Source organism: Euwallacea similis, chromosome 25, assembly GCF_039881205.1.
Source record: "Euwallacea similis isolate ESF13 chromosome 25, ESF131.1, whole genome shotgun sequence".
Taxonomy (NCBI): Eukaryota; Metazoa; Arthropoda; class Insecta; order Coleoptera; family Curculionidae; genus Euwallacea; species Euwallacea similis.
The window spans coordinates 1,031,630-1,056,841 of NC_089633.1; the positions used below are offsets into that span (position 1 = coordinate 1,031,630).

At 39.2% G+C, this 25,212-nt stretch overlaps 1 protein-coding gene across 3 annotated transcripts in view; it reads left to right on the forward strand.

Annotated features, from left to right (window-relative positions):
* The window catches only part of Myo10A (Myosin 10A), a 75,515-nt gene extending 50,378 nt beyond the window's left edge, over positions 1–25,137 (forward strand). Inside the window, exons 8-35 of one of the 3 annotated variants that reach the window (XM_066402248.1) lie at positions 2,446–2,658; positions 2,736–3,144; positions 3,197–3,377; positions 4,155–4,419; positions 4,771–4,856; positions 4,908–5,141; positions 5,192–5,725; positions 5,779–5,959; positions 6,075–6,300; positions 6,361–7,126; positions 7,183–7,431; positions 7,482–7,669; positions 7,963–8,560; positions 8,615–9,040; positions 9,119–9,345; positions 9,470–9,660; positions 9,723–9,922; positions 9,984–10,080; positions 11,426–11,595; positions 11,649–12,103; positions 12,272–12,505; positions 20,228–20,454; positions 21,979–22,228; positions 22,357–22,454; positions 22,505–22,719; positions 22,777–23,053; positions 23,300–23,658; positions 23,718–25,137. In XM_066402248.1, coding sequence (XP_066258345.1) covers positions 2,446–2,658; positions 2,736–3,144; positions 3,197–3,377; positions 4,155–4,419; positions 4,771–4,856; positions 4,908–5,141; positions 5,192–5,725; positions 5,779–5,959; positions 6,075–6,300; positions 6,361–7,126; positions 7,183–7,431; positions 7,482–7,669; positions 7,963–8,560; positions 8,615–9,040; positions 9,119–9,345; positions 9,470–9,660; positions 9,723–9,922; positions 9,984–10,080; positions 11,426–11,595; positions 11,649–12,103; positions 12,272–12,505; positions 20,228–20,454; positions 21,979–22,228; positions 22,357–22,454; positions 22,505–22,719; positions 22,777–23,053; positions 23,300–23,658; positions 23,718–24,034 — 7,873 coding nt within the window. In that variant the 3' untranslated portion in view covers positions 24,035–25,137. Of the gene's footprint in view, positions 1–2,445; positions 2,659–2,735; positions 3,145–3,196; positions 3,378–4,154; positions 4,420–4,770; positions 4,857–4,907; positions 5,142–5,191; positions 5,726–5,778; positions 5,960–6,074; positions 6,301–6,360; positions 7,127–7,182; positions 7,432–7,481; positions 7,670–7,962; positions 8,561–8,614; positions 9,041–9,118; positions 9,346–9,469; positions 9,661–9,722; positions 9,923–9,983; positions 10,081–11,425; positions 11,596–11,642; positions 12,104–12,271; positions 12,506–20,227; positions 20,455–21,978; positions 22,229–22,356; positions 22,455–22,504; positions 22,720–22,776; positions 23,054–23,299; positions 23,659–23,717 lie in introns of all 3 variants that reach the window. The other 2 variants (XM_066402246.1, XM_066402247.1) reach the window with 2 other exon arrangements.
* Positions 25,138–25,212: the final 75 nt, after the last annotated feature.

The following is a 25,212-nucleotide window of genomic DNA, read 5'->3' on the forward strand; positions in this document are numbered from 1 at the left end:
GCACTAGTGCAAATTGCCGCCCTCATTCGCTTGTAAGTGGTTCAGCCTAAGAATGGAACACCGGTATTGTATTGTTGTAATATGAAATTTGACATATGAATGAAATTCTCACTATAATTTCTTTGGTCACGCAGAAGTATTCTTCGACGATGCGATTCGTGGAACTCTCTTCTTAAATACAGGGTGAGTTTTTTTCGATGATTAGTAAACGGGATCTCAGAAACTAGCAAAGTTACGAAGTCGCTTAAATGGGGAAACAATTGCAGTTTTAGGAGACCAATTTAAAGCTTCTTTTGACTTCTTGAAAAAGTCCATGGCTTACTAGATATTTAGAAAAAAAAGTTTTGTTCTTTTAATTTTTTCTTTAAGTTCTCTTAAGTTCTTTTAATGGACCTAGCAGTGTAATTATTGGTTCTAGAGAAATTATGTAAATATGAGTATTATAGATAATTTTGCCCTGAAAAAGATAGGTTAGATAGATTTTTCCTGACAGCCGTCATTTTTCAGATATGGCATAAATTTACTTTTTTAAATGGAAACAGTAGCTTATAACTTATTTATTAAAAAGGTATTTTTTCACGTTTTAAAATGATACCAATAACTAGACAGTTATTTCTCAAAATGGCGGACTTGCAGCCTTTTTGTAATTCAATATTGCAATTTTAAGACAGTTGGCCATGAAATCGTTGATATTTATTTATTATTAGTTTGACATTGACAGCCCGCATGATGTAAGTCACATGTAAATTTAAGTTTTTGAAACGAATTTGAAACGATGCAATACATACATAAATAATATTGAAGGGTTTTTTGAACATCTGTAGATATTAGATTTTATCACAATTTAAAAAATTCTTATCAAACCTATTTAAAAATTTTAATTTATACCTGACTTAAATGATGAGAGTGTCAGCATCAAACAAATAATCAATCAATATGGACGATTTCATGGCCAACTGTCTTGAAATTACAAAATCGGATTAAAAAAAGGCTGTAGGTCTGCCGTTTTGAGAAATAACGGTCTAGTTATTGGTATCATTTTAAAGCTTGAAAAAATACATTTTTAAATAAGATGTCACCTACTATGCCTTCCATAAAAAAGTAATTTTATGCCATATTTAAAAAACAACAACTGTCAGAAAATATCTATCTAATCTATCTTTTGCAGGGCAAAATTATTTACAATATTCATATCTATATCATTTCTCTAGAAGCAATAATTACATGGCTAGATCAACTAAAAGAAATGGCCAAAATTTGGTTTTCACTAAATGTCTAATAAGCCATGGATTTTTTAAAAAAACCAAAAGTGGCTTTAAATTGATCTGCTAAAACTGCAATTCTTTCCCCATTTAACCGACTTCGTAACTCTTCTAGTTTCCGAGTCCTCTTCACCACTCATCCAAAAAAATTCACACTTTATAGTTTCTGCAACAGAAGCGAATAGGTAACATTTGACAAATTTACACTGAAGTAATTTAAAGAGCACGAGTGCACAATTTGCGTTAGGTCGGAAAAGGGGCGACTGTCCAAGAATTATCGATAATTGTCGTTGCACTCATTATATTACTAAAATTATCTATATAAAGGTAAAAAATAATCTGTAACTTCAGAATAGGTTAAAGCAACTTTAATACGCCTTGGTAACGGTAAATGGATTTGGTTTACTTGCCGTACGTTTGATCCATTTTGTGATTAGTTTAAAGGCCCGTTTTATGCAATAATACTTGGATACCATGGCAATTACTGCGCTGGTTGCTGCAAATTACTGTGGTTCTGGTCGTCAACAGTAAAAATACTAAAAAACAATTTCTAGTATTATATTTCCTTTTAAAATAGTATTTATAGTCGGAAATAACTGTATGCGTAATGACCTATTGCTGTTAAGCTAAGTATAGCCCGTGCCAACGATATACCACTTCTTTAAAAGAATAAGCAACTGCCATGTTCTAAAAGGGCCGATAACCGAGCGGTCTCTTCCACTTCATCTAAATTGCCGATGTGGAGGGTTTCGGCAATTCTAGGCAAATACACACTACACAGTTACGCAGATACAAACGACAAGAACGTGGCTGATTAGCAACAAGCTATTTTGCTAATATTGTTTGTTATGCCATTGTCTTCTTGCCACGCTGCTTCGAACAGGAATAAATTTAAAAGACAAATTACTCCGCACGTATGACCAAACCAACCAATTATTCAATGACCCAATCATTATCCATACATTGTTTCACCGATCTCCACCCATGTGGGCATCATTAAGGCAATCGCGTTCTCATATAGGGAATTTTTGTTCCCTCTCAAGATTGCGAACTTCAGAGAATTACGTGCAAATTATTGACTCATCTTTGAGCTCTCAATGAAATTCCTTCGAAAATGTTACTTCCTCGGTGCCAATACATAAAATTCCTTCGCGGTGATTGTTATTAAAATTCCCCGTTCTAGGCACGGCCAAGAAGGCGTCGAAGTGGGCTCCGATGTAGAAATAAAGTGGGCCGCCCATCTCTTGCAAATCTCAGCGAATGGTTTGCAAAGGGCCCTCACTTCGCGCATCACCGAAGCCCGCGCAGAACGCGTTTTCTCTCCTTTGAGCATCGATCAAGCTTTGGATGCGCGGGACGCCTTCGCGAAAGCGCTGTACGCCGCCCTTTTCAATTGGTAAGAAAGTGATACACATCGATAGTCGACATTTAGTGATGCGCAGGGATTCGATTATTAACGATTGATTACTTCAGGTTGGTGACGAGAGTGAACTCAATCATCCAAAGGGGACACTTGCACGATGCTGCCAGAATATCTCTCTTGGATATTTTCGGATTTGAAAACTTGAATGAAAACTCTTTTGAGCAGCTATGCATCAATTTCGCCTCTGAATCACTACAGTCCTACTTCAACAAGCACGTGTTTAAGTTGGAGCAGCAAGAGTACGCCAAGGAGAGACTGGAATGGACCAACTTGAGTTGGATCGATAACACTCCTGTAATACAACTCTTGGGGAAAAAACCAGTGGGGGTTTTCCATCTTTTGGATGATGAAAGCAATTTCCCCAAAGCCTCAGATGCTTCTTTTCTGGAGAAGTGTCACTATAATCACGCGCTGAATGAGCACTATTGCAGGCCCAGAGTCGGGGGGAGGGAATTTGGGGTGAGTTGTTTATAAAGTGAATAGTGACAAAAATGTCTTACGTTTTGATCAGATTCGTCATTTTGCGGGGCAAGTCTGGTATTCAGTGGACGGTTTTCTGGATAAGAATCGGGATATTTTGAGACCGGAAGTGATCGAGCTTCTTACCTCTAGCAAGGAGCCATTGGTGAGTGCTATTGCCAAGCCTTTGAGTAACCAATCGCAAAGCAGGACTCTGCCCAAAGGAGCCAATGGTAAGTGGAGTTTTTGTTATTAATACGTTTTGTCTTATTTGATGATAAATATCTACAAAATATCAGAATTGTTTTTAGTACGGATATCCCTATATCTGGCTCTTATGCTTCTGAAGTTCTAGAGGCGTGCTATTTAATAAAAATGCAAGAAATTCGAATTTTAGTTACTACTACATTCAAATACCGAAAAGTCCACTATTTTTAAACTAAACTTACCTCACTAGTTTATACTTTGATCCTACATATTATGGAAGTTAATTCTAGTATACATATCCTTATACCTATTTCTTACTTTTTTTGACTTCTAGAGTCTTAAAATTAAAAAATGCGAAAAACTTCAATTTTGTTCACATCTACATTCAAAAACCGAAAAGTCTAATTTTTTAAACTAAATTTACCCGTATTATTTGATATTTTAATACTATGTATCAAGGGCATTAATTCTAGTATAGATGTCCCTATATCTACTTCTCACTGTTCTTCAGTTCTGGAGTCTTAAAGTCGAGAAACACGAATAACTTCAATTTTGTTCATATCGGTATTCAGAAACCGAAAAGTCTAGTTTTTTTAAGCTGAACATGCCCGTATTATTTAATATCTTGTTACTACAAATCAGGGAGATTAATTCTACTACAGATGTCCCTATACCCATCTCTCACCGTTTCCGAGGTCTAGAATTTCGAATTTGACTGTTTATCTTCAACAAATAAATCTCATTCGCTAATTCTAATTATTTACACCTTGCCTTACTTTGCTTTGCCATTGACCCTTTCCCAGGACGTTTCGTCACCATGAAACCGCGGACACCCACCGTGGCAGCCCGCTTCAGCGACAGTCTCCAACAACTCCTGGAAAACATGTCCAAGTGCAATCCATGGTTCGTCCGTTGCGTCAAGCCCAACAACGACAAAATGCCCATGAGATTCGACATGCCCGTAGTCATGGAACAGCTCAGATATTCGGGGATGATGGATACCATCAAGATCAGACAATCCGGATACCCTATCAGGATGAAATTCCATCAGTTTATTGATAGATACAGGTAAGTTGGGGAAGCATCGAATTCTTGTTATGAGCAGTTTACTCTTAATTGAAAATGAAACCATAATTTAAACCAAAAAATATGCGGCAACTTAATTACCTCGTATTACCAAATATCCGCTTAATGAGAAACAAATTAGGCAGTTTTGTTTGAAATGTGTGTGATTATGGAATGTTGAGAATGAAATTGCGTTACGCTTATACTATTTATTACTTGTGATATCTCCTCAGAAACATATTATAATTTAAATAACCGATTGTCGCAATAGTGAAGAAAGCGATTACTTGCTTGTATTATTTAGCATTTACCGCAGAGTGTGGACCATAATTTCAAGGTATGTCGCTTCGATAGGTACCTGCTGACCAGAATACCCAGGGGGGCGCCGTATAGAGACCTGTGTAGGGCCATTTTGGAGCAAATGCCCCATAGCGGAACAGGTAAGAAACCCTCATTTACCTAAATAACGTAAAATTACCATGCTTTTTTAGAAGGCCCAGATTACCAATTGGGGGCTACCAGGGTGTTCCTAAGGGAGAGCCTGGAACGGCAGCTCGAGCTCAGACGAGGAGAATCCCTCAAGGGCGCAGCGGTGGTAATACAGAAGAACATCAGAGGGTATTTGGCCAGGAGGCGCTATAAGAGGCTCAGGAAGAGCGCTGTGACTATTCAAAAACACTGGAAAGGGTACAAGCAAAGAGCTGACTTCGACAAAGTTAAAAGAGGTTGTTTTGTCCTTTTATTTATCCAGATTTTACAATTATCTTCTTATCAGGAATTGTCAAGGTGCAGGCTCTGTACAGAGGTCGCAAAGAGCGAAAGCTCTTTGGAAGACGCAAAGCAGAGTTCAAGAGGCGCGTTGAGGCTGAGAAAGTGGCTCAGGAGCGCGCGAAACAACGCGCAGTCCGCGAAGCTCAACTTCAAGCTCAAGCTCAGAAAGCAAATGCTAAAGCTGCAGCTAAAGCTGACAACAAAACTGCGGTGAATCACCTGGAAATACCAGCTGAATTGGCATTTATTTTCTCCAAGTTGGAGGGTTATACCCCAGTACATACTGAGAGGAACTTGGTCAAAGTTTTGGGAGGAGTGACTGGAAATCCCCCTCCTTTGAACCTACCTCACGATTTGAACCAGTTCGAATTCTCCAAGTTCTCTTCGGTTTATTTCAAAGACGCTGATTTGCACTATAAGAAAGACCCAATTACCACACCATTCTTGTCCAAGGCAGCAGCCAGGGATCAAGATTTCCAGGACGCAGTTGCTCTGTTTAAGCTCATATTGAGGTGGAGCAATGACGCTCAATTGAACGGTAGAGTTTCATTCTTTTTTATGGTTCTTGTGTGATTTGAGTTAAATTTTCAGGAGCCCGAGAACGAGCGTTGGCCGATTATATGGTGTTCAAAGGTTTGAATTCTAGAGGACTTAGAGACGAACTTTTAGTTCAGCTGTGCAATCAAACTTGGAAGAACGAGAATTCTGAGAGGGTCTGGCAGCTCATGGCTCATTGTTTGAGCAGTTTTCAGCCGAGCCCTCCTTTGAGCAAGTGAGTGAGATATTTCAATTAATTTTAATGGATTCTTATTAATCCAGAATCGGCAATTTTTATTTAGCTCAATATCCTAAAATTCATCAACTTAGAGTATGTTTTTCACATTTAGATATCTTCTCAAATTCATCACTGACCACGCACCTACCTCCATGAAGGAAACTCTTCAAAGAAAGATGACGAGGAGTTTGCAGAGAGCTCCTCACTCTAGGAATATGCCTCCGAGTTTGCTGGAATGGAAAAGCATTAGACAGAAGGCCAATTGTGCCCTACCGTTATCTCTTCCAGATGCAACCGTAGTCAGTGTAAATGCTGATTCCTGGACCACTTGTGAAGAAGTAAGATTCAAGCTCATGTTTTTCCAAGAATTTCATTCATTTCTATTCCTTTATCGTTAGGCGGCCTCTCTTGCAATGTCTTCCCAAGGAATAACCCCCGAGGGCTGGACTGTCATAATGGACGACTCTGGCGTAGTCTATGAAGGAAACGGCCTGGACTACGTCTTCGACTTGGTGTCGGAACTGGAATTGTGCCCTGCATTCCCAGTGCAAAAATCCACCCTCCTCAAAATGGGTAGTAAGCGCAATCTACCCATTGAAGTGGACCATCACACAACTTCCCCCCAGAGGCCTCAAGTCCCCCCACCAGAACCTCCAATCAATGTAACCAGAAAAATATCTAGAGAACCTCCTAGAGAGATCGTGAGGTCCTCCCCTCCAGCTATAATGATAAACAACTCAAGACAAAGCTCCAGAAAATCGTCTAGGGAGATCCAACAAACTGAGTCCCGATATAGTCCTAGTAGTAGAGTTTCTCCAGTGGTGACTTCGCCTGTGAGAAAGGCATCCCATGAAGCTTTATCCAGATCATCAGCTCTAAATGACAGATACTTTGACCAAGAAAAAGTGCGTTCTAGAAGCCTGGATAACCTCTTAGGAGAACCAGAACCTAATCCCTTGGTGGAATTAGGGCTATCACAGACATCGAAACTCAACGAAAGGTACCATTCAGTGGAGCAATTGGCACCAATTAAACCAGTAGTCATGACCCACCAAAACTACATGTCTAAGGAAGAGATAGAGTTTGAATATCCAGATATTGGAAGCGTTAGTACTTCACATAGAGACCGAGGAGGTCCTCGGTACATAAAGTCTCAGTATGCCGGTATGTTTCAGTATTTTTTTCTTTTGAGGAGTTGTAGATTTGATTGTTGATTTTAGGCAAGAAAGCACCCCCAACAGGGAGCCAATCCAGCAGAGCTTACATTGAGAAATCCGAATCTGGAGTGCGCAGTTCTGCCATGTCAGACACCAGCGAGGCTCCGAGTTTAGCCTCACATGTGAGGAGAGTGAGGGTGCCCTCTCAGGCCAGTGACGTTGACCAGTTTTTGGATGAGTTGTTTAGCCCTGTTTTGGACGGAAATCTAGATGAGCTATCTGATGCCAGGTCATTGGCTGCCAGCATCAAAGGTATTATAAGCAAGTAGTTGAATATTGAGGTTTTAATGCAAGAATTCTAGGAGGAAGTAAAGGAGTAATATTGCAAGAAGAAGGTTCAGATTATATTGAGGGGCTGGATGAGTTTCTGGATGAAGTGCTCGGAAATGTCGCGGATGAGAAGTTGGGTGTTTTGTCGGATGCCTCTCAAATTATTTCAAGGATTAAAGGAGGGGGACACAGAGATCGCTCCAGTAGCCAAGTTAGTGAGGTAAATTTTGCTTTAATTGCTTCAAGTAAAATCGCAATTTTTAAGGTAGCGTGTCACTGTAATCTGATGTAAACGAACCCACTTAACACTGTTCAGAACGGACCTCTCTGACCATCAATTTTTGGTTTCTCGGCAGTTGATGAATACTCATCAATATAAACGCTTTTTTGTTTATTTTGTTTTCTTTTTAACTCAACCCCTATTTTAAACGTGTTTTAAATGCAATTTTTCAATATATTAAGTGTAAATACTCTCAGTTCCTTTGACCTCTCTTGAACGTTTCTTCTTTGTAGGGAAGTTCCGTGTTGGACCAAGAGGTAGAGCACATCACTACCACCCCTCAACCCCCAGGCTCAACCACAAACTCCAACGTAGACGACTATATCAGCGACCTATTCCGTCCCATCTTCATCAACGACAGCATCAAAACCCTAACCGAAAAGCACAATTTAGTAGAATCCATCAAGGGAGGAGGTTCCACTCAGAGTGGCGCTTCCTCTTCAAGCTTCAATTACCCCAGCATCCCCGTGGTCAGCCCTGCGCCCTTGATGATGCCTCTTTTAAGCCCCACTCAAGAGGGATTTGTGCCTGTTTTCAACGTGCCCCAAGTGGGACAAAACGGCAACGAATTGGCGGCTTATCAACAAAACCTGCAACGAGCGTTCCTGCAAAGTGCCATGGCTCAGAACATTCAGATTCAACAGCAGCTTTTAGCTCAGAATCAAGCCTTACAGCAGCTACTGACTCATAATGTGAGCGGAAATGATGTAAATGTGAAGGTGACCGAGACGATTCAGACCACCGTGAAAGCTCAAGTACATCAGATGCCTCAAAATAGAAAAACTAGTAGTGTCGTGAGGAAGTCTAGTTCACCAAGTATTGGATCATCTGGTGAGGCTTTGTTCTGTTTACACTGCGGTAGCTAATTTATGTTTTGTTTTGAAGATTATAAATCCAGAAAGAGTTCAGAATCCAGCCAAAGCGGTGTAATAACAAGAAATGGAATTCCGGCCCCACCCCCAATGCCGCCCCCCATAGACGAGTGCGATCCCAGTGAAACTAGGCCCTTCATGGACCCTTATGGAAGAGCCAAAACTGTGCGTATTGGGAAATGGCGTTGGCCTCCTCCTAAAGGGGACGGAAGTCATGAAAACGGAGAGGATTTCATGCACTTTAAGATGAGACAGAAAGAAAGGAAAGTTACCCCTAATAAAGAGTCATCATTGACCATTACGAATGGGTCAGTAAGGACTGAGACTTCTACTGAGTGGGATGAAATTGACTTTGAGCCGGTTGTTAAGGATTCTGGGAAGTTGACCAGGACCAATTCGAAGAAGGCTTTTGAAATTGGGGCTGCGAGGCCTTCACCAGGTATGACCTAGAGTAATCCTCACTTTCACTAAAGTAGTCACACTTTCGAATACTAATGAAAAATTGAAAATTTTACAGGAAGCATTGGAAAAATCAAACTGAGCAGCGAAATGAAACAACGACTAGAAAGAGTTACAGCGAATCATTCAGTGAGATCTACAAGCAGTAGTGCCAAACTGGATAAGCCTTCTAGGTCTGTTAGCAAATTGGAAGAAACCAGGAAATTGATGTTGGAGCAGCAGCTTTCTGGCAGATGGGGAGATGATAGTATTAGTGGCAAATCCAGCCCTGAGTCACCCCAACATGTAATAGCAATTGAGATATTTTTTTAAGTTCTGTTATATCTAACAGGAGATTATAAAACTTCTTGGAGATCCGAGAAAATTCTAAATTTACATTACAATAAACCAACCCCTATTTCTCCATTAGAATGGGAGCAAATCCCCAACTCAACAAAGCTGGACTAGCAGTAACTGGAAGCCAGGCCCTCCACCACCCCCCATAGGGCCCAATTCCCTGCCACCAGCTCCATCAAGCCCTGCTCCCCCTCCACCTGTGGTGCGACCCAACCAACCTCCACCTCCCATAGAACCCATTAGAGAGAGCTTTAAAAGCAATAGGTAAAAATGATGATCACTGCTGACACTCGACTATTAACTTTCCCAACTTTCAACCTTTACAGGGATTTTCTGAATCACCAGAAACAGGACCATCATCAATTATCGTTCATGGTCCAACGACAAGATCGGGACACCTTTGGGGTGCACCAGAACCGGGTGATGCACCAAAACAATTCTAAGCGTAACTCCTTTAGTGCCAACTGGGAGGTGCAGAGTAACATCACTGAGACCCATAATGATGCAACAAGTTGGGCTCAAGAAGGTATGTAACTGAGAATTAAGAACATCTTCATGAAATTATTGGTGTTTTTGTTTTATTGCAGATAGTGATAGAAATGATGGTAGGATGTCCAGGGATAGCTGGGAATTGGCTGAATCGACCACCATCACGTCGATAGAACCTCGAGATATTGGCGGAAGGTAAGTTTGTGATTGGTAACCTTCGTGGTTTAATTATTATGAGTGAGTCCTCCTTAACCTTGAAAATATATGAATTTTATGATTGTATATGTTTGCAATTAACTGTGCTAAGAGGTTTGAAAATTGAGTTCTTATCATGAAATTGATTTGATTCCACAGGTACTTTCGTGACATTTAGTGAGTGCGATTCAGTATGAACATGGCTTATTTTTTCCTCGGTTTTCTGTTAAGTTTGACCCCTATTTTAGTGAGGATTTCGAAGCAATATGTTACTGTATTTATTAAACATAGAATTTTTTTGAAAATGGACTTCCTACCACTGGTATTTTCTTGACAATTGGCGAATGAACTTTAACGTAAACTTCGTTTATAAACTCTACTTTTTTAATGTCCAGTTTCTCTTTCCAGTATTTTTTAATATAATGTTACGTCTTTTGATTTTTACCTAAAATCATAGGTGGAAATGACAATCTTTCTTAGGGCTCAATTTAAAAATTCTGAAATTCTGGAATTATTTCTTTATACATATTAGGTATATTATATATACTTTCTTCATACTGAACTAAACTTATTCCTCGTTATTGCTTATTTGGTGCAAACATGGTTCAAATCTCAACTCTCAAGAACAACGTGAAAACGGCGTGTTAAACGATATATTTCAGATTGTAGAATGGGCAATCCACGCTGCAATATATCGCTTCTATTAGTACAAGAACTACTAATATACCTCAACTTGTCCTCGCAGTTTACAAGTGTTAAAAATGATTTTTTCTTTAATGCCGGTTTCAAGTTGCAAATAATGCAGTTAAACGGGGTTATATTGATTAGTTAAGCAAAGTATTTCGTCATCCCCGTTATTTATTAATTCTCAATAATAATTGCGTTAAACTATCAATGCAACTTAATTTCACGTTTAATTATTTACATATAGGTAGGTAGATATCAGTTAAAGGTAGTTCGATATTGTAGGAACAAGTTCGTTTCTTTCGTAAATTCCTATACGGGAGAGTGCCTTAAGAGTGTTGAGTGATGATACAATTCTGTACTATATGGAAGGAACACATAATGGTGATATTACGTAAGAGAATTCTTGACAAGATGGTGATAATGGTTTTCCATTAGTTAATCATTTCAGATTTCAGAATCGTTAAATTAAATTTTTGACGACGTGATGAAGGTGAAGTTAAATTGTTTTAAAACCGCTTAATGAAAAATATTCCTGGTAAAATCCTGTGTCAAATTAGAATGTTTTTCATTAAATAGTAAACAGAAGTTTTCTTAATATCGACGATAGAACGTGAAATTTCTATAGTTCTCGCTGTCTAGCCTCGTTTTTTTTTTTTAGGTGGGACAGAGAAGAACGTAAATTCGAAAAATCCCGAAACCACCAAATAAAAGATCCGTCTGAAAGGCCTACATTCAGAACGCACCAAATGAATAAAAGTGCTCTTGAGAGGGAGAAGAAACATTCAGTGGCGTCCACTTCCATTACCGACAAAACTGACCGTCAAGAAGGTACTTTAAACGTGACCTTTTAAAAATGACTCTGACTTAAACTTTAGTTCAAGAATGGCCAGAATTCATGAGACCAATCAAAACTCCACCGTCAAAATCCCCAGTACACAATCGCTCAGTTTCTGAGGAAGCCGAAGATTCTCGCACCCCAACTTCCCCCAATAAAGTCCTCCCGTTAGGAGCTTCAGCATATGTGACTTACAACAGGGTTTCTTGGCTTCTGAGGGTGCGAAAGGAGTATTTCTCCCCTTCAGAACCTTTAGGCCCTTTGAATGCCCTACATCTGATTTTCTGCCAAATTGTCGGAGACGTTTATGGTCTGACTCCATGCATCAGACTGACCCCCAGTGAGAAGAGAGCAGGTGTAAACATGCTCTCAGGATATGGGGTGACTGCAGAGAACTACAACAACTCGCATAGAGCCAATATTAAAAGAAACGCCATAGAATTAGCTAGAACTTGGCCTCTGTACTTTGCTCGTCTGTTCCCAGTATCAGGAGCTGCACAGGTGAGGGCGCAATTGTTGATGGTCTGTCAACTTTAACTGCAGGCTAATTTGCACAGAAACGTTGAGATGTAGTCCGAATTTATTGCTTCCTATGAAGCCTATGTTAAAGTTAACAGCCACATCAGTTATTTCATGCTTAAGCAAGCTTAAATTGAAATTGCTTTTCAGCTGTCTGATGTCCAATTAGTAGCAGTCTCCCATTGGGGGGTGCATTTAGTGAAAAGAGAGCAAGTACATCTGCAGGTGATCAAATCCTTCTCCTTGAGTGAAATTTCTTCTTGCACTGCTCCAAGGCCCACTACAGTGAGTTTAGATGGGCCTCAGGGGCGGATCAGCCTCCACACTCCAAGGGCTCAGCAGCTTTCCGAGATGGTTAGCAGATTTTGTGGGGAGTGCAGGAAGGTAAGTCGGATTTAACTCAAAAAGTTAATTTTTTTAGTCCTGCTTTGATTTTCAAGTAGTCAAGTGGTGAATTCACGCTTTAGGAAATATCGACCCTGAAGTCTACTTCTTAGTAAGAATTTTTTCAAAAGTTATCGTTCTTGAAGGGTTCTCTCCAGTCATTATTCTAAAGTGCCTTTAAATGAGTCTCTTACACGTCACTGTTCTGGATTAGAATGATTTCAAACTACGCCACTGCTTCGTAACCTATTAAGTTGCATATTTAACGAATTATACGTCATGCATAAAGGATTATCCACAGTAGAATACATTGGCGTAGCAGCGGTATTTTTCCCGTTAGAATTTTTCAAAATTTCTCTTTCTTGTAAAGCTTTTTTTAATTGCCTTAAAAAGAGAGACTTATACGCCATTGTTTGTTGACACATCAAGTTGCAAAATTTCACCGATTATTCATTGCATGAGGATTAAATTTAACTAATCATATATGCTGCAATTCATTGGCGTAGCAGTACAATTTTGCTTAGTAGAATTATTTTTTAACCCTGTAAGCATAATGAGTTTATCAGAAGTACTATTCCCCGGTACACTCCTGAATATTTAAAAATTGAAACTTTCCGTGAAAAAATATTTGAGCTCGGAAATCTTAAAAGTTAGTGGCGTAGGAGGTTTCAAAGGGCTTTACAATACTTGTTACATTTTTATTCTTTTGGATACTCACTTTCCTTTCGTCAACGGTCATTTTCTATCCTTTGTTAAGAGTATTTCTAACTAAAATAATAGTAATGTAGAAGGTGTCTTATTCAAAAAAATTGAGCTTGAGGTCTCTAAAGAAAGACACAGAATCTTAATGTTTGTCCGCATTAAGGCTGCAGTATCTCAAAAACTAGTAAAGCTCGATATTGGATTTTTTTATATATTGGTAAATTTTTTGCCAAGAGGAGTTGTCACTAAAATCTTAGAAATATACAAGATGCTGCAATTGAGGAAACCCTGATCTCTGAACAGAGATATCAAAATTTTAAATCTTGCTGACATAAAACCTGCAATATTTCGATAATCACTTAAGCTCAATATAGGACCAGGTACTGGTAAACTCTTTTTTCCAGAGCAGCTGTCTTCTTAACTTTTATTCTTGAGATGGGATTATGAAATTTCATTTATAATTCCTACGCAAATTTGTAAAATTAAGAGCTTGGAACAGGATATTGTCTTAATTGGTTAAAACTGTACTTCTCATACCGATACTGACACTTATTAATTCTGCAAATAAGGAAACAAAGCTCATTCCTGCAAGTAGATATCGTGTAACATTATATGTTCTCATCAATCACACACGAGAAGCTCCTTATCACACTAATAATAATAACAATAACCATAAAGAAAAGGAGCATGGGCGTATCTAATTCGGCTCATTTTCCACTCTGATTCCAAATATATTTTTTCCCTCTAATCGATGGTATATGGCGTGCTAATAGTATACATTTCTACGTACTTTTAATGGGCGCTAATGGTAGTTAGCGTGAATACTAGTGCGAAAAACGCATAAAATAAAGCCGAATTCCATCTAATTAGAGAACAATTAGAGAAGGTTGGATTTTTATTGGAAACTGAAGATTTTGTTAATATCTTGAAAACGCAGAGACAACTGAGTTGAAATTTTGAACACATTAGTTGTTGGCTTTAAATGGCCATTTCGCTGCTTTTCTTTTTTTATTACTAACGATCAATGGTATTATGGTATATCGAGGAAATGTCCACTTTCACGCATTCACTTAATGTGCGTTAAGGATCAAACCTCTATTACCGTTTAAATGGTAATTAATGGCAGATAATGCACACGATACATCTGAAATCCATCAAAAGGATCAGAAACGCAATTTAATAATTATTGTTTTGATGCAATAACGACCCAAGGCGAGGTCAACAACATTTTCTGACACCAGCCAATAGAAACCGGACTTTTCTGACAACCACCAATAGAAATCGAGCGATTAAGCCGGTCTGGGTACCTTGACCATCGCAAAGATGCGAAAACTTTCATAGAAAGAGTGCGCAGAAAGCACCTGTTACGTGTCTCTGTCCTACATAGCACGCATTGCGTTGCAGAGGCCCACTATGTGCGTTTTAGCCCGAAATACTTCAGGCAGCTTATGGAATTTTTGACTCTTTAAATCCGAGTGAAGTTGACTTGAAATCGATAAGCCTTGGCCTGACAACGAGGAAGCAACGTTTTAGCTCGGCAATGTCTGAACAGAGAATAACATTTCCGGCCTCGGACAACTTGTAGGCCTCCCATGGTCATTCACTGGGTCATCGCGAACCATCAGAGCTCATCTAGCCACATCAGGATGTTCAATTGTAGCATAGCGCACTCCATTGCGGACCGTTTTGGCGCGAGTATCCTCGTTTTGCAGATTTCTTCCGGTTCGGTCTTCTTCAGGCGATCATGACCTACCAAATCTTCTGGTCAAAATGAACAAGACCACTTGGAAGAATTACGGGAAGGCCGGTTTGTGCGACAATTTTAAGGCGAATTCTCTGGATAGTCTGGCTAATTCCTCCCATCACTCGGAAAGTTTGAGTGAGGAGAGCCAGGAGTCGGATTCGGACGGGAAGACTTTTCAAGTGAAGTGTGAGGTTTATTCGCAGGATGCGTGCGGTAGCACCAGGTGAGATTTAGAAGTCTTTGGAAGTTTAGTACCATCTTTTCTGTAATAATAATCGTTATTTTAATTAACCGGCTGTTCAGAACAGCGTTCATTGTTGCGCTTCGTTTGCAAGCAAAAGTGAGGCAATTCGGTCGCCTAGTCTTTCCGATGGGAGCCTGATCAGTTATGTCACATTGTTATTTAGATTTATTATAATTTTAATTGTAATTTCCGCGACATCCACTTTCACTAGTGCAAAATGCGGCGGAGCCGATGCTGTAGAAAATGTTAGAGAGGTTGCGCCCTAAACACGGTTATTTTGTCTTCGACCTAAGAAATCTGCAATGGATGTTATGTTCAGTTCGTCAAATTATCGTCCTGATAAGCACTATAAGAGAGCGTAAACGGGGTGGAAATATCTCTTTTAGTTCCTGCTATTCTGGGTTTCGTAATAATGAAAGAACCTCTGACAGACGCCTTGTGAATCTTCATATTTCCCGAACTTGCTTCATGATGGATATAAGGACATATAATCGGCAAATACGGTCGATTACAATAGCTAATAATATAAAGGGTGTTTTCTTAAAAAAATTAGTTTTGGGTCATTAAACGCTTGTTAGTTGGGATCTTCTAGAAACCTCTTCATAAAACCTTTTTTTTTTCAAAAAACTTAATAAGTAGATAGAACATTCATTGGGAAAATATTCCCATTTGTCAGTAAATTAGAAATTACCAATAATATACAGAGTGTTTGGATAAAAAAAAACAGTGTTAAGTTGCCAAACGTTTAGTAGATGGGATTTTGCCGAAATTCGTTTAGTTTAAAAGAGTTTATCTTACACTGCGTTTCCGATATAATTGGAAAATGTTAAATTCCAAGGGAAGAAATAGGGTATATATATTCCTTTCAAACAATCGCTCTAATACGCCAGTTTCCCACACACACAGATCTCCTCTCTCAGCTGCTAAATCTCTCCAATACAATTGCACCAGTCTCTTCATGATTCATTATTTACGACAAACCGATTTTTATGGTAATAAACTGATCTAACACAATAACCGGCACTCTTTCTAAGATCGGCGACAGTGCGGTTTGTAGTAGTTTCTCTCCTCGAGAACCGAAGATGTTCAAACCAAAAATGGTGTTAAAATGGTACTAAACTTCCAATACTTCGTACGACTCCTGCACGCGTCTCAAACAAACCCGCGCAGGTCCTGGACCAAGTCCGAGTCCAGCTCGGACGCCTCCTACGAATACGTCACCACCGACTATGCCAATTATGACACCAAGAGCTCCGCTGCGGAGAAACGCTGCGACCAGAACTCGCGCATGGAGACGATTCCTGAAGAGTACGAACCCAAAGTATCAGTGAAGGAGATTTTGGCGAGATTCGAGAACCTTAGGGACGAGAAGAACCAGCAAGATTCGATCAAAAAGGATAAGAATAATAATAATATGGGGAGCAAGAATTGCAAGAGTCGTAATGGGGGGGCTGTCATCGTCCAGGAGCACAGGAAGAGCAATGTTGAAGGGAGCAAGAAAGAAGCTAAAGTTTATGCCTCAAATACAAGCGTTTTGGAGCTGGTTACCCAGGCTGCTTCGGATGGGAGTAAGGATAGCGACAAGGATGGGTTTAGTTCTAGTGCCTGCTCTAGTGTTTCCAGCGATTCGGCTGAAAAAGAGGTAACGATACAGGCTACTTTATCTTGAGCATTATAGCTGAGTTGCATCAACATAATTATTAAATTCCAACGTATTCAAATTGTTCATAAAGCGTGGTGGGTCTAGAGCAAGCGGCTAAAGCAATTTCATGTGGATCCGCACCTGCTCACAGTACTCAATATGAAATACCTCATTGACGTATCACAAAGTTTTAGGACGAAACAATCTAAATTTTGCAAATCACATGTGGCAGTTCAGGAGGTACCTACATCCGGAGGCTCAGTGCGGAAAGTAATGGTATCTGACTTCCCACAATAGGGGAGTCTGATGGTCATTTGAAGGTCGTCATACACCAGCAAACTCCGGATGTTTGGGTTAACTGTGGGAACCGCACTTTTCGACCATATTCAAATGTCGGAAATGCGGACGATTAAGTTATTAACGTTTGCGAAAAGATTCATCTGCATTTCATCATTATTGGAGCCAATTAAAAACATCGTACCAGCCGAAGACCTCAGTGGGACGCACTTTCAGGCGTTTTCTACTCTGGTTAACAAGCACCAAAACACGTTTTTATTTTAATTGGTGAAACATTAAAACTCTTGTTAGCCACACCAAATAGGACATGGCAATTTTTCTCACACATGGGAGGAAAGCGAGAGTTGATCGGCCATGAAAATATGCGGATAGATGCTCGATACGTGCAGTTATCTCTAGTAAATGTTGGAATTATGGGAATTTATAACCCATTGAGCTGTCAGTACCAGTATATACTTTCTTATAAAATGCGGGCTTTTTTAGACGTGGAAAAAATAAACAAAGTACGATTATTGCATCAGAAGCTATTACGTGAGCATCTTCAAAGGATGATGCTTCGTTCCAGTAAGCACTTGATAATCTCTTATAAATAAGCATTAGTAAATTCATTAGCATTTATCTAGTGTTGTTTTCAGCTAACCAGCGCTTGAGATGTGATTTGAAGATCACTTAACACGGGATTTTACAAAGTCGAGCGCCGCTGTTTGTTACTTAAGTAAATCGTTCATGCGCAAATAAGAAAAGATTCAGAATTGTTCACATTGTAATTGTGGGTGAAATTCGGGTGTGGCCCTCTTGTAAGTTGGGAAATTTTCTCATTTTTTTCGTGGAATTTAAATGAAAATGAACGTTCAGGTTAGTACAGTATCTACATGATTCGTCTTCATGCGAAGCAAATAAAATCAAAAATTTTAGAAAATGTTTAGAGATAATAAGATCGGGTGCCTCATTGGCAAAATCCAACTTTCGAGTAGCTAAATTCTTGATAATGGGGAATTTGCTTCAGTCACAAAGGTACCCTGTGTAATTTCGCTAAGGCGTTTATGCATTAGTGCCACCACATACATATGTATGTTGGAGAAAAGTGGCCACTTGTCGCCAGGTTAAACACAGCTAATAATATACAGGTAGGTAGGGTACTTCAGTTTAAAAAATCGAGGTTTGAGTCTCCAAACGGTAGATTGCTGCCTTCACAAGGCCTGCCTTCTGCAGGGGCCTTAATTTTTGCGAAAATGCTTGTGGACATTCATAGGAATATGAGTTGGGGCAGTGATTCTATTTTTAGTAGATTAAAAATACCCAATAAATTTATTTAGGGTGTTTCATACAAAAATAAGTTTTGCATCGTCATAACGGTAGAGGGCTGTAAATTTCTATTATTCATAGAAATACTTTGACGAGACTTGAATTTTTGCAAAAATGCTTACAAATAGGCATAGGAATATATAGGGTGTCTCTGAAATTACTGTAAATTACTTAACTAAAAATTCTTTAACGAAAAATAAAACGTTTTAGGCAAAATTGCTTATATCCAATGGTGCTTCGTTTTGCCACTACAGGGTGTCAAAGTTCTTAGATTAATATTATTTTTTCGAAAAAACACTTTTATCTATTTTCACTAATTTGGAAACTAAAAAGTAATACATTAATTGGAGTGTTTTGACGTAAACGGGGTCTTTTTTTAATACGTAAAAATATAAAAAAATGGCACGTGGTTCATAAATAGAAGTTTATATTTTTGTTACCCCCTGTAGGAATTATTTCAATTTTTCTCTGCCACTAACTGACTTTATTTTGAAACTTTTTTCTCTTGTAAAATTTTCACAAGACACACAATTTCTCAAAAAAAAAACATTTTTGGCCAAGCATTGTACAGTCATTTTAGAGACATCCTGTATATTAAGAAGGTTAGTCCACTTGTTAGTAGGTTAAAAATACTCGATAATATACAGGGTATTTCGTTAAAACAATTAAGTTTTGCGTCGCTATCAGGGTAGATGACTCTAAATTTCCACCATTGATAAAAAATACTCCTATAAGATCTCTATTTTTGCGAAAATGCCTACGGATAGGTATAAGAGCATATATTGGGAAGATACTACCCTTTGCTAATGAATTAGAAAGACCCAACAATATACCGGGTTTTTCATTAAATAAGTTGACTACAGGGTGTTTCATTTGAAAATGTATAATTTCGAGTTCTCCAGGTGCACATACTTGAAAATTCATAAAATTCACTAGAAAACCTATTGGGTTATGAGGGTGAAAAGAAAACACAATAATTACTAATAATTTTCTATTTTTTAATATGCGATCCGATAGATTTAAAAGAGTGTCTTATTATATCAAGACGTGGAAAAGGAATGAATTTATTAAGCATCGTTCCAGACACACACATCAAACCTGTGTGTTTATATATATAATCCTGGAGAGACCAGACCAAACATATCTACCGAAAGGTAATTTATGTGTCTGATGGAAGTGATACTTTCATAAATTTTGCCTTACGAAAGAAAGCATTATCCAACAAAACCTCGAAATTTCCAAAAAGCTTGGCCTCAAAAAATGACAACAAGATTAATCTGGTTAGTTCGAGGAAGCTGTTGCACTTCAAGGAACAACGTAACGGAAAAGGACGAATTCATGAAGCGGATGGAAGAACACCAGATGTTTCAATCTTAAAGATCAAAAAGTACCTAATATTCATAATACTCTAAACCAATTAACAAAATTAATCGATATTATTAAACACACTTCCCTCATAGATATACCGCCAGCTCCTCTTGGCTCCGACGACCAACCAACATACATTTAAATTACCATACAATTAAATTGTGCTCTCCAAACAGCTTTGCAATATGGCCAACCAATTAATAATATAACGCCAATTATCCTACTTGAGTGTGGTTCCGCGGTACTCGTCTCCTCGAAGCGGTACCTAACGGAGTTGGGACCCATATACCACTCGCTCTGCAGTAATACTGTATTATTTCCCGATTCAATTCAGTTCAAGAACACACTTATCTTTATGACGTTTTTTTGTCTTTTGCTAATTAATCGATTGTGTTGAATATTTGTTACTTTGTATTGCAGATTCAGGCCAAGACTCCGCATCGCAGCAGATCTCCGAATTTAGAGAGGCCGGATATAGTGGCCAGTAACATGAGCCCTAGCAGGGCGAGGGGGGATAGTTCTCCGGAAAGGCGAATTTCGAGGGATGAACTAAGGGATGGTGCCAGGTCTCCCAGTAGTCCAGTACCGCCCAGTGGGAAATATTCGCTAATGCAGTTCGCAATGCAGCATTACAGGCAGTTAGCCGAGTAAGTAGTCACGTGAATTCTGGATAGAGTTATTTAAGGGAAATTTATGGTACAATTTCCCGAGAGGGTCTCAAAAGTATCTAAAATTGCTGATGTTTAGTTGTGATATCTGTTTTGGCTTGAAAGATGCGGATTCATAAAAATTTCCAATGAAGGGAACTTGTAACTACTTTTTGCCCGTTTTCAGACTTTGATCGTGGCTATCTCGAGAATTTTAGGGCCAAATTGGCTTAAGATTCATCAAATTAATAATCTCGTGTAGTTTTACAGTTCTGTGCAGACAGGGCCGTGACATTCCTTTGTGATTCTGAGATGTGATTTTTTTGGTGGTAAATGCCTTTTACCAAGCCTTCTAATAAAATCTCTTACATTTTGGAAAATTCGCAATTATTGTATTATACTTCCGTGTTCGAGATCCGGGTTTCACGCCTGGTTTCGGTAAGAAACAGCGCTCTTCACTTGACGGAATTTTTTCCCAGCATGGTCTCGATTGTTAGAAAATGTAATTTCAGTTTAATTGCTTAAAAACCAGTGCCGCAGCTGGGTACGAATTGAGGATGCAAACTCACTAGCTTTGCCCCGGTTACCAGCTCGGAAAATTTTTCAGGAAATAAAAAACTTGGACAGAGGCAGAATTTCATAGAGTTCGTTCATATCTCAAGAATTTGCTGTTACCTAAAAATATATAAAACTAATCGTCTCACCGTGGTTTATCAATTTATGGAAACGGGGTTGTGAGATCTCATATTCCCGCCGAAGTAGCGGAGCCGATATCTGATAACGATTTTCGCCAAAAAACTGGCGCCCCCGAACTGCAAGTCAGGCGGTCTGGACCAAACCGGACTTTTTGACGAAACTAAACTTTGGAAATTTTCAAAACCGGCTGAAGAGGATTTCCAAAGATTCAGCCATATCTTCCTTCGACTGTTATTATGTTGCATTCATCAACAAAAAGTGACTTCTTTGTTACGCAATTGAGTTCAGGCAAACGTTTACCATTGGTCTTCGTACTACTTCCTGATTAGTAGATTCGCCATGGCAGAGGTTTTTCCCAGCGCCGGCTGACCATAAAGTCGACATTTCTTCGCCTTCTACGGGACTTTTCTGCATTGTAATCGTCTGAAATTGCAATTTACCCATTTAAAACACACACACTTTATTAGATCCACTTCCACCTTAATAAGAGTGAAGCGATGCGCAACCACCAGGCAAGTGCACTGTTGTAACAAATTAGAAAGCATGATAACATTTTTATGCGCATTCTCACTAAATTTTGAATCGCTTTTTTCCTCGCATACAAGGGCCATACGATGGTAAATTTCCGGCAAATTAATATGTTGACTGTAGTTTTTGACAACCCCCTGTAGCGACACAAAAATGAATGGTCCGAAGTGATTTCTTCATTGCACTGAGTAGTAATATGAAAAATGGTGTCGGGTGTATGTTTAGAATTCTATTGTGTTGCGGGTATATAATTTTGTTTGTCCTTAATGAAGGGTTGAAGCAATTGTCGGGTTTTTGCAGCTTGGAGCACCAAAAAATGGAACAATCCCAGCAGAAAACCAAAAACAAGTCAAAAGAATGGACATGGAAGCAACAAACTGACGTAATTAAGTGGCAGGGAACCCCCATTGACGGGTCCTTGCTGAGGCTTGATGATCCAGAAATCACCCCCCTGGCAATTGAGTGCTTCGACTGCATTTTGAGGTACTGTGGGGACCAGCCCCTTACCCCTGAAATGTCCGAAGTCAAGTGTGTTTACACAGTTCTAATGGTAAGTCCCCAACACGCAGTATTCAAGCCTCCTTCACACACTTTACAATCCTTACACCCCTTACCATGAATTCAGAGCATCAGCTTAATTTTTTACCATGCTGAGATTAGATCAAATATCTTTCGCAGCACTGCCACAAGTACGCTCAGCTACGAGACGAGGTGTATTGTCAGCTGATGAAGCAAACTACCAGCAACAAGTCAGAGTCCCCAGAATCCAGCCAAAGGTAAGAAGTCTTCTAGATTTGCTCCCGGTGAAACATTTCAGAGATTTCAGAGCTTGGAGGTTGCTGTCAATCGTGGCAGCCTACTTTGCATGCTCAGACACCCTCATCCCCTATTTGATGGAACATTTAACCAGTGCCGCTAATGACAGAAGGAGAATCTGTCATGGAACTGCTGCAGTGTGTCTCACTAACTTGCGAAAAACTCAGAGATGTGGAGGTCGCAAGAATGTTCCGTCAGTTGAAGAAGTCACCGCAGTCAGTGCTGGTAAACAATCAAAGTTTCAATCGCTTTAGGGTTCAAACCACTAAATTATCCACAAAGGTCGCAGTGCCAGAAGGCAAATCTACCGTCTACCTGGGGGTGCTGAGAGGGTGGTAAACACCAGGTGCAGTACTGTGGTGGCTGATGTGATCCAAGAGCTATGCGGTCTTATCGGTGTTACCAGCGATCAGGAGCAGCAGGAGTTCAGTCTGTATTGTATAGTGCAAGGAGATGCCTTTACCATGCCTTTGGCAGCTGATGAGTACATCTTGGATGTGACCACGGAGTTGCACAAGGCGGCGCAGCCTTTTTATTTGATCTTCTGCAGATCTGTTTGGTAAGTTCCTATCATTTTTTTTATTCTGAGCTGAGAAATAAACTAATCAAAATTGAGAAATCAATTTAATAGAAGGGCTGTGGAATCTGAAATAAACCTGACCTTCTTTATAATATTTTAATATTTGCATCCAGGTTCTGGAATCTCAAAAGCAGTGCATTTCCCTGGAAATGAATTAGTACTCTAGAATTCACCAACAGATTCTTGTCTCGAGATTACAAACAAATATTCTCCTCTTTGATTTAGGTACCATCCCCTCAAACACGATGCTAGTCCCCTCTACACCGAGGTATTGTTCAACCAAGTGGCCCCTGACTATCTGGAAGGCCTATTGCTTAGGTTGGGCAATCCCAACCTACCTCCCAGCGTTGTACGCGATATGGCCTTAGTTGCAGCCCTTCTTCACAGGGCCGCAGACTTGGCCCACACCCCTAGTCTAAAAGAAGTGAAATTCCTGTTACCGAAACCTGTCTTAGGACTCAGAGAACCGCGCCCTCCACAATGGCTCGCTTTGGTCCAGACTAGTTGGGGCCAAGCCGCCGGACTATCAGTTTCCAGGGCCAAACATCGCGTCTTGCAAGTACTCAGTAGTTGGCCATTGTTTGGTAAGAATTCTTTATTAACTCAATAAGAATCCTTTCTTAAGTCTTAATTTCCCTTACAGGAAGTTCATTCTTCGCAGTAAAACGAGTCATAGGCGAACCAGATCACTGGCAAGAACACATTTTAGCGTTAAATAGAGGAGGGGTGCATTTCTTGGACATGAACACCCATGAAACCCTGCATCATTGGCCCTTTGCCGAAGTTATTAGTACTCGGAAAGTGCGCTCTGAGGACGGAGCCTTGTTCCTGGATATGAAATGCGGCAATTTGCTGCAGCAAAGAGTGACGAGGTTGCAGACGGAGCAGGCGCATGAGATTTCTCGTTTGGTCAGGCAATACATCAACTTGGAGCAAGAGTATAGCAGTAGAAATAAGTAGGTTTATTGAGGCTCGAGAAGTGATAGATTTGCTTCCAGATTGTGGAAGACATCCGGAAGATACCAGACATTTTTGTCATAAAAATTCTTAAGTTATATAAAAAAATCTCAATGAATCCAAATCATTATTGCACAAGTTGTAGTATGAGAAAATATGCTGATTCTTTACTGTCTTCAGCTTCAGTTGTTATCACTAATATAAAAGTCTTCAGAAGTCCAAATAACCATTGTGTCTCTTATTGATTAAGTATGAGATTGCTCATGGTAAATATGCGAATACCATAGTATATTTTAGGGTAAGCAATTAATACTAGTTTTAATAATACAATAAACAATTATATTTTTATACGAAGCATCTTAAATAATATTGAATACCAGAGGTGAAGTGTAAATAGTATTTGAAAGTTTTTATATTATTATTTTACGTTATCATACTACTACAATGACAGAACACAATAATAATAGTAAATATTATATGGAAGGTTGAATACTTTAACTGAAATTAATGTGGTCAATAGTTGCTTTCACCATCTTATCCAGATCAGAAAATAATACTATGAAATTTCTTGACGTTATGATGAAAGAGATAATTTCTTCTTTAATATACTAGTGTAACAGCTCCAACACACAAATTAAAACCTAAATAATCAAAATTCTCCCTAAAACTCCACAATTTTCAATCAAATTAAGTTCATTTAAAGTGTTCATCCATAGAACCAGACTTCACAGTAAATTGTTGTATATCCAGTCTTACTAATAAGGTACAAATAGCTTCTAATATATTGCAAATTGGGTCCATTTGAAGCCGGATATACCATTCTATTGCAGGTTATTTCTATGCGAAATTCTGAGAAAATTAGACAAATTAGGCACTGAATACAACCTAACTCAATCAGTAGTATCCTGCTTCAACAACGCTTTTGTTTTAACTAAGTTTTGGTTAAGGAAGAGTAGACTGCAGGAAGAGAGGCTCTCCTAAAGTCCTCTTTATTAACCAGAAAAAGAGTTTTTTAATTGAAAGAAAATACTAAATTTTACATTGTTACTACCAATTTCCACTCTGTAGAGAATATTATGGTGAAATGTAATAAAGTATTTATGCTCTCCGTGGTTTTCTTCCTAAAAAACCTCTCCAGTCACTGTTCTACGGAAAAAAAGAAATTGAGACTGGACACTAGC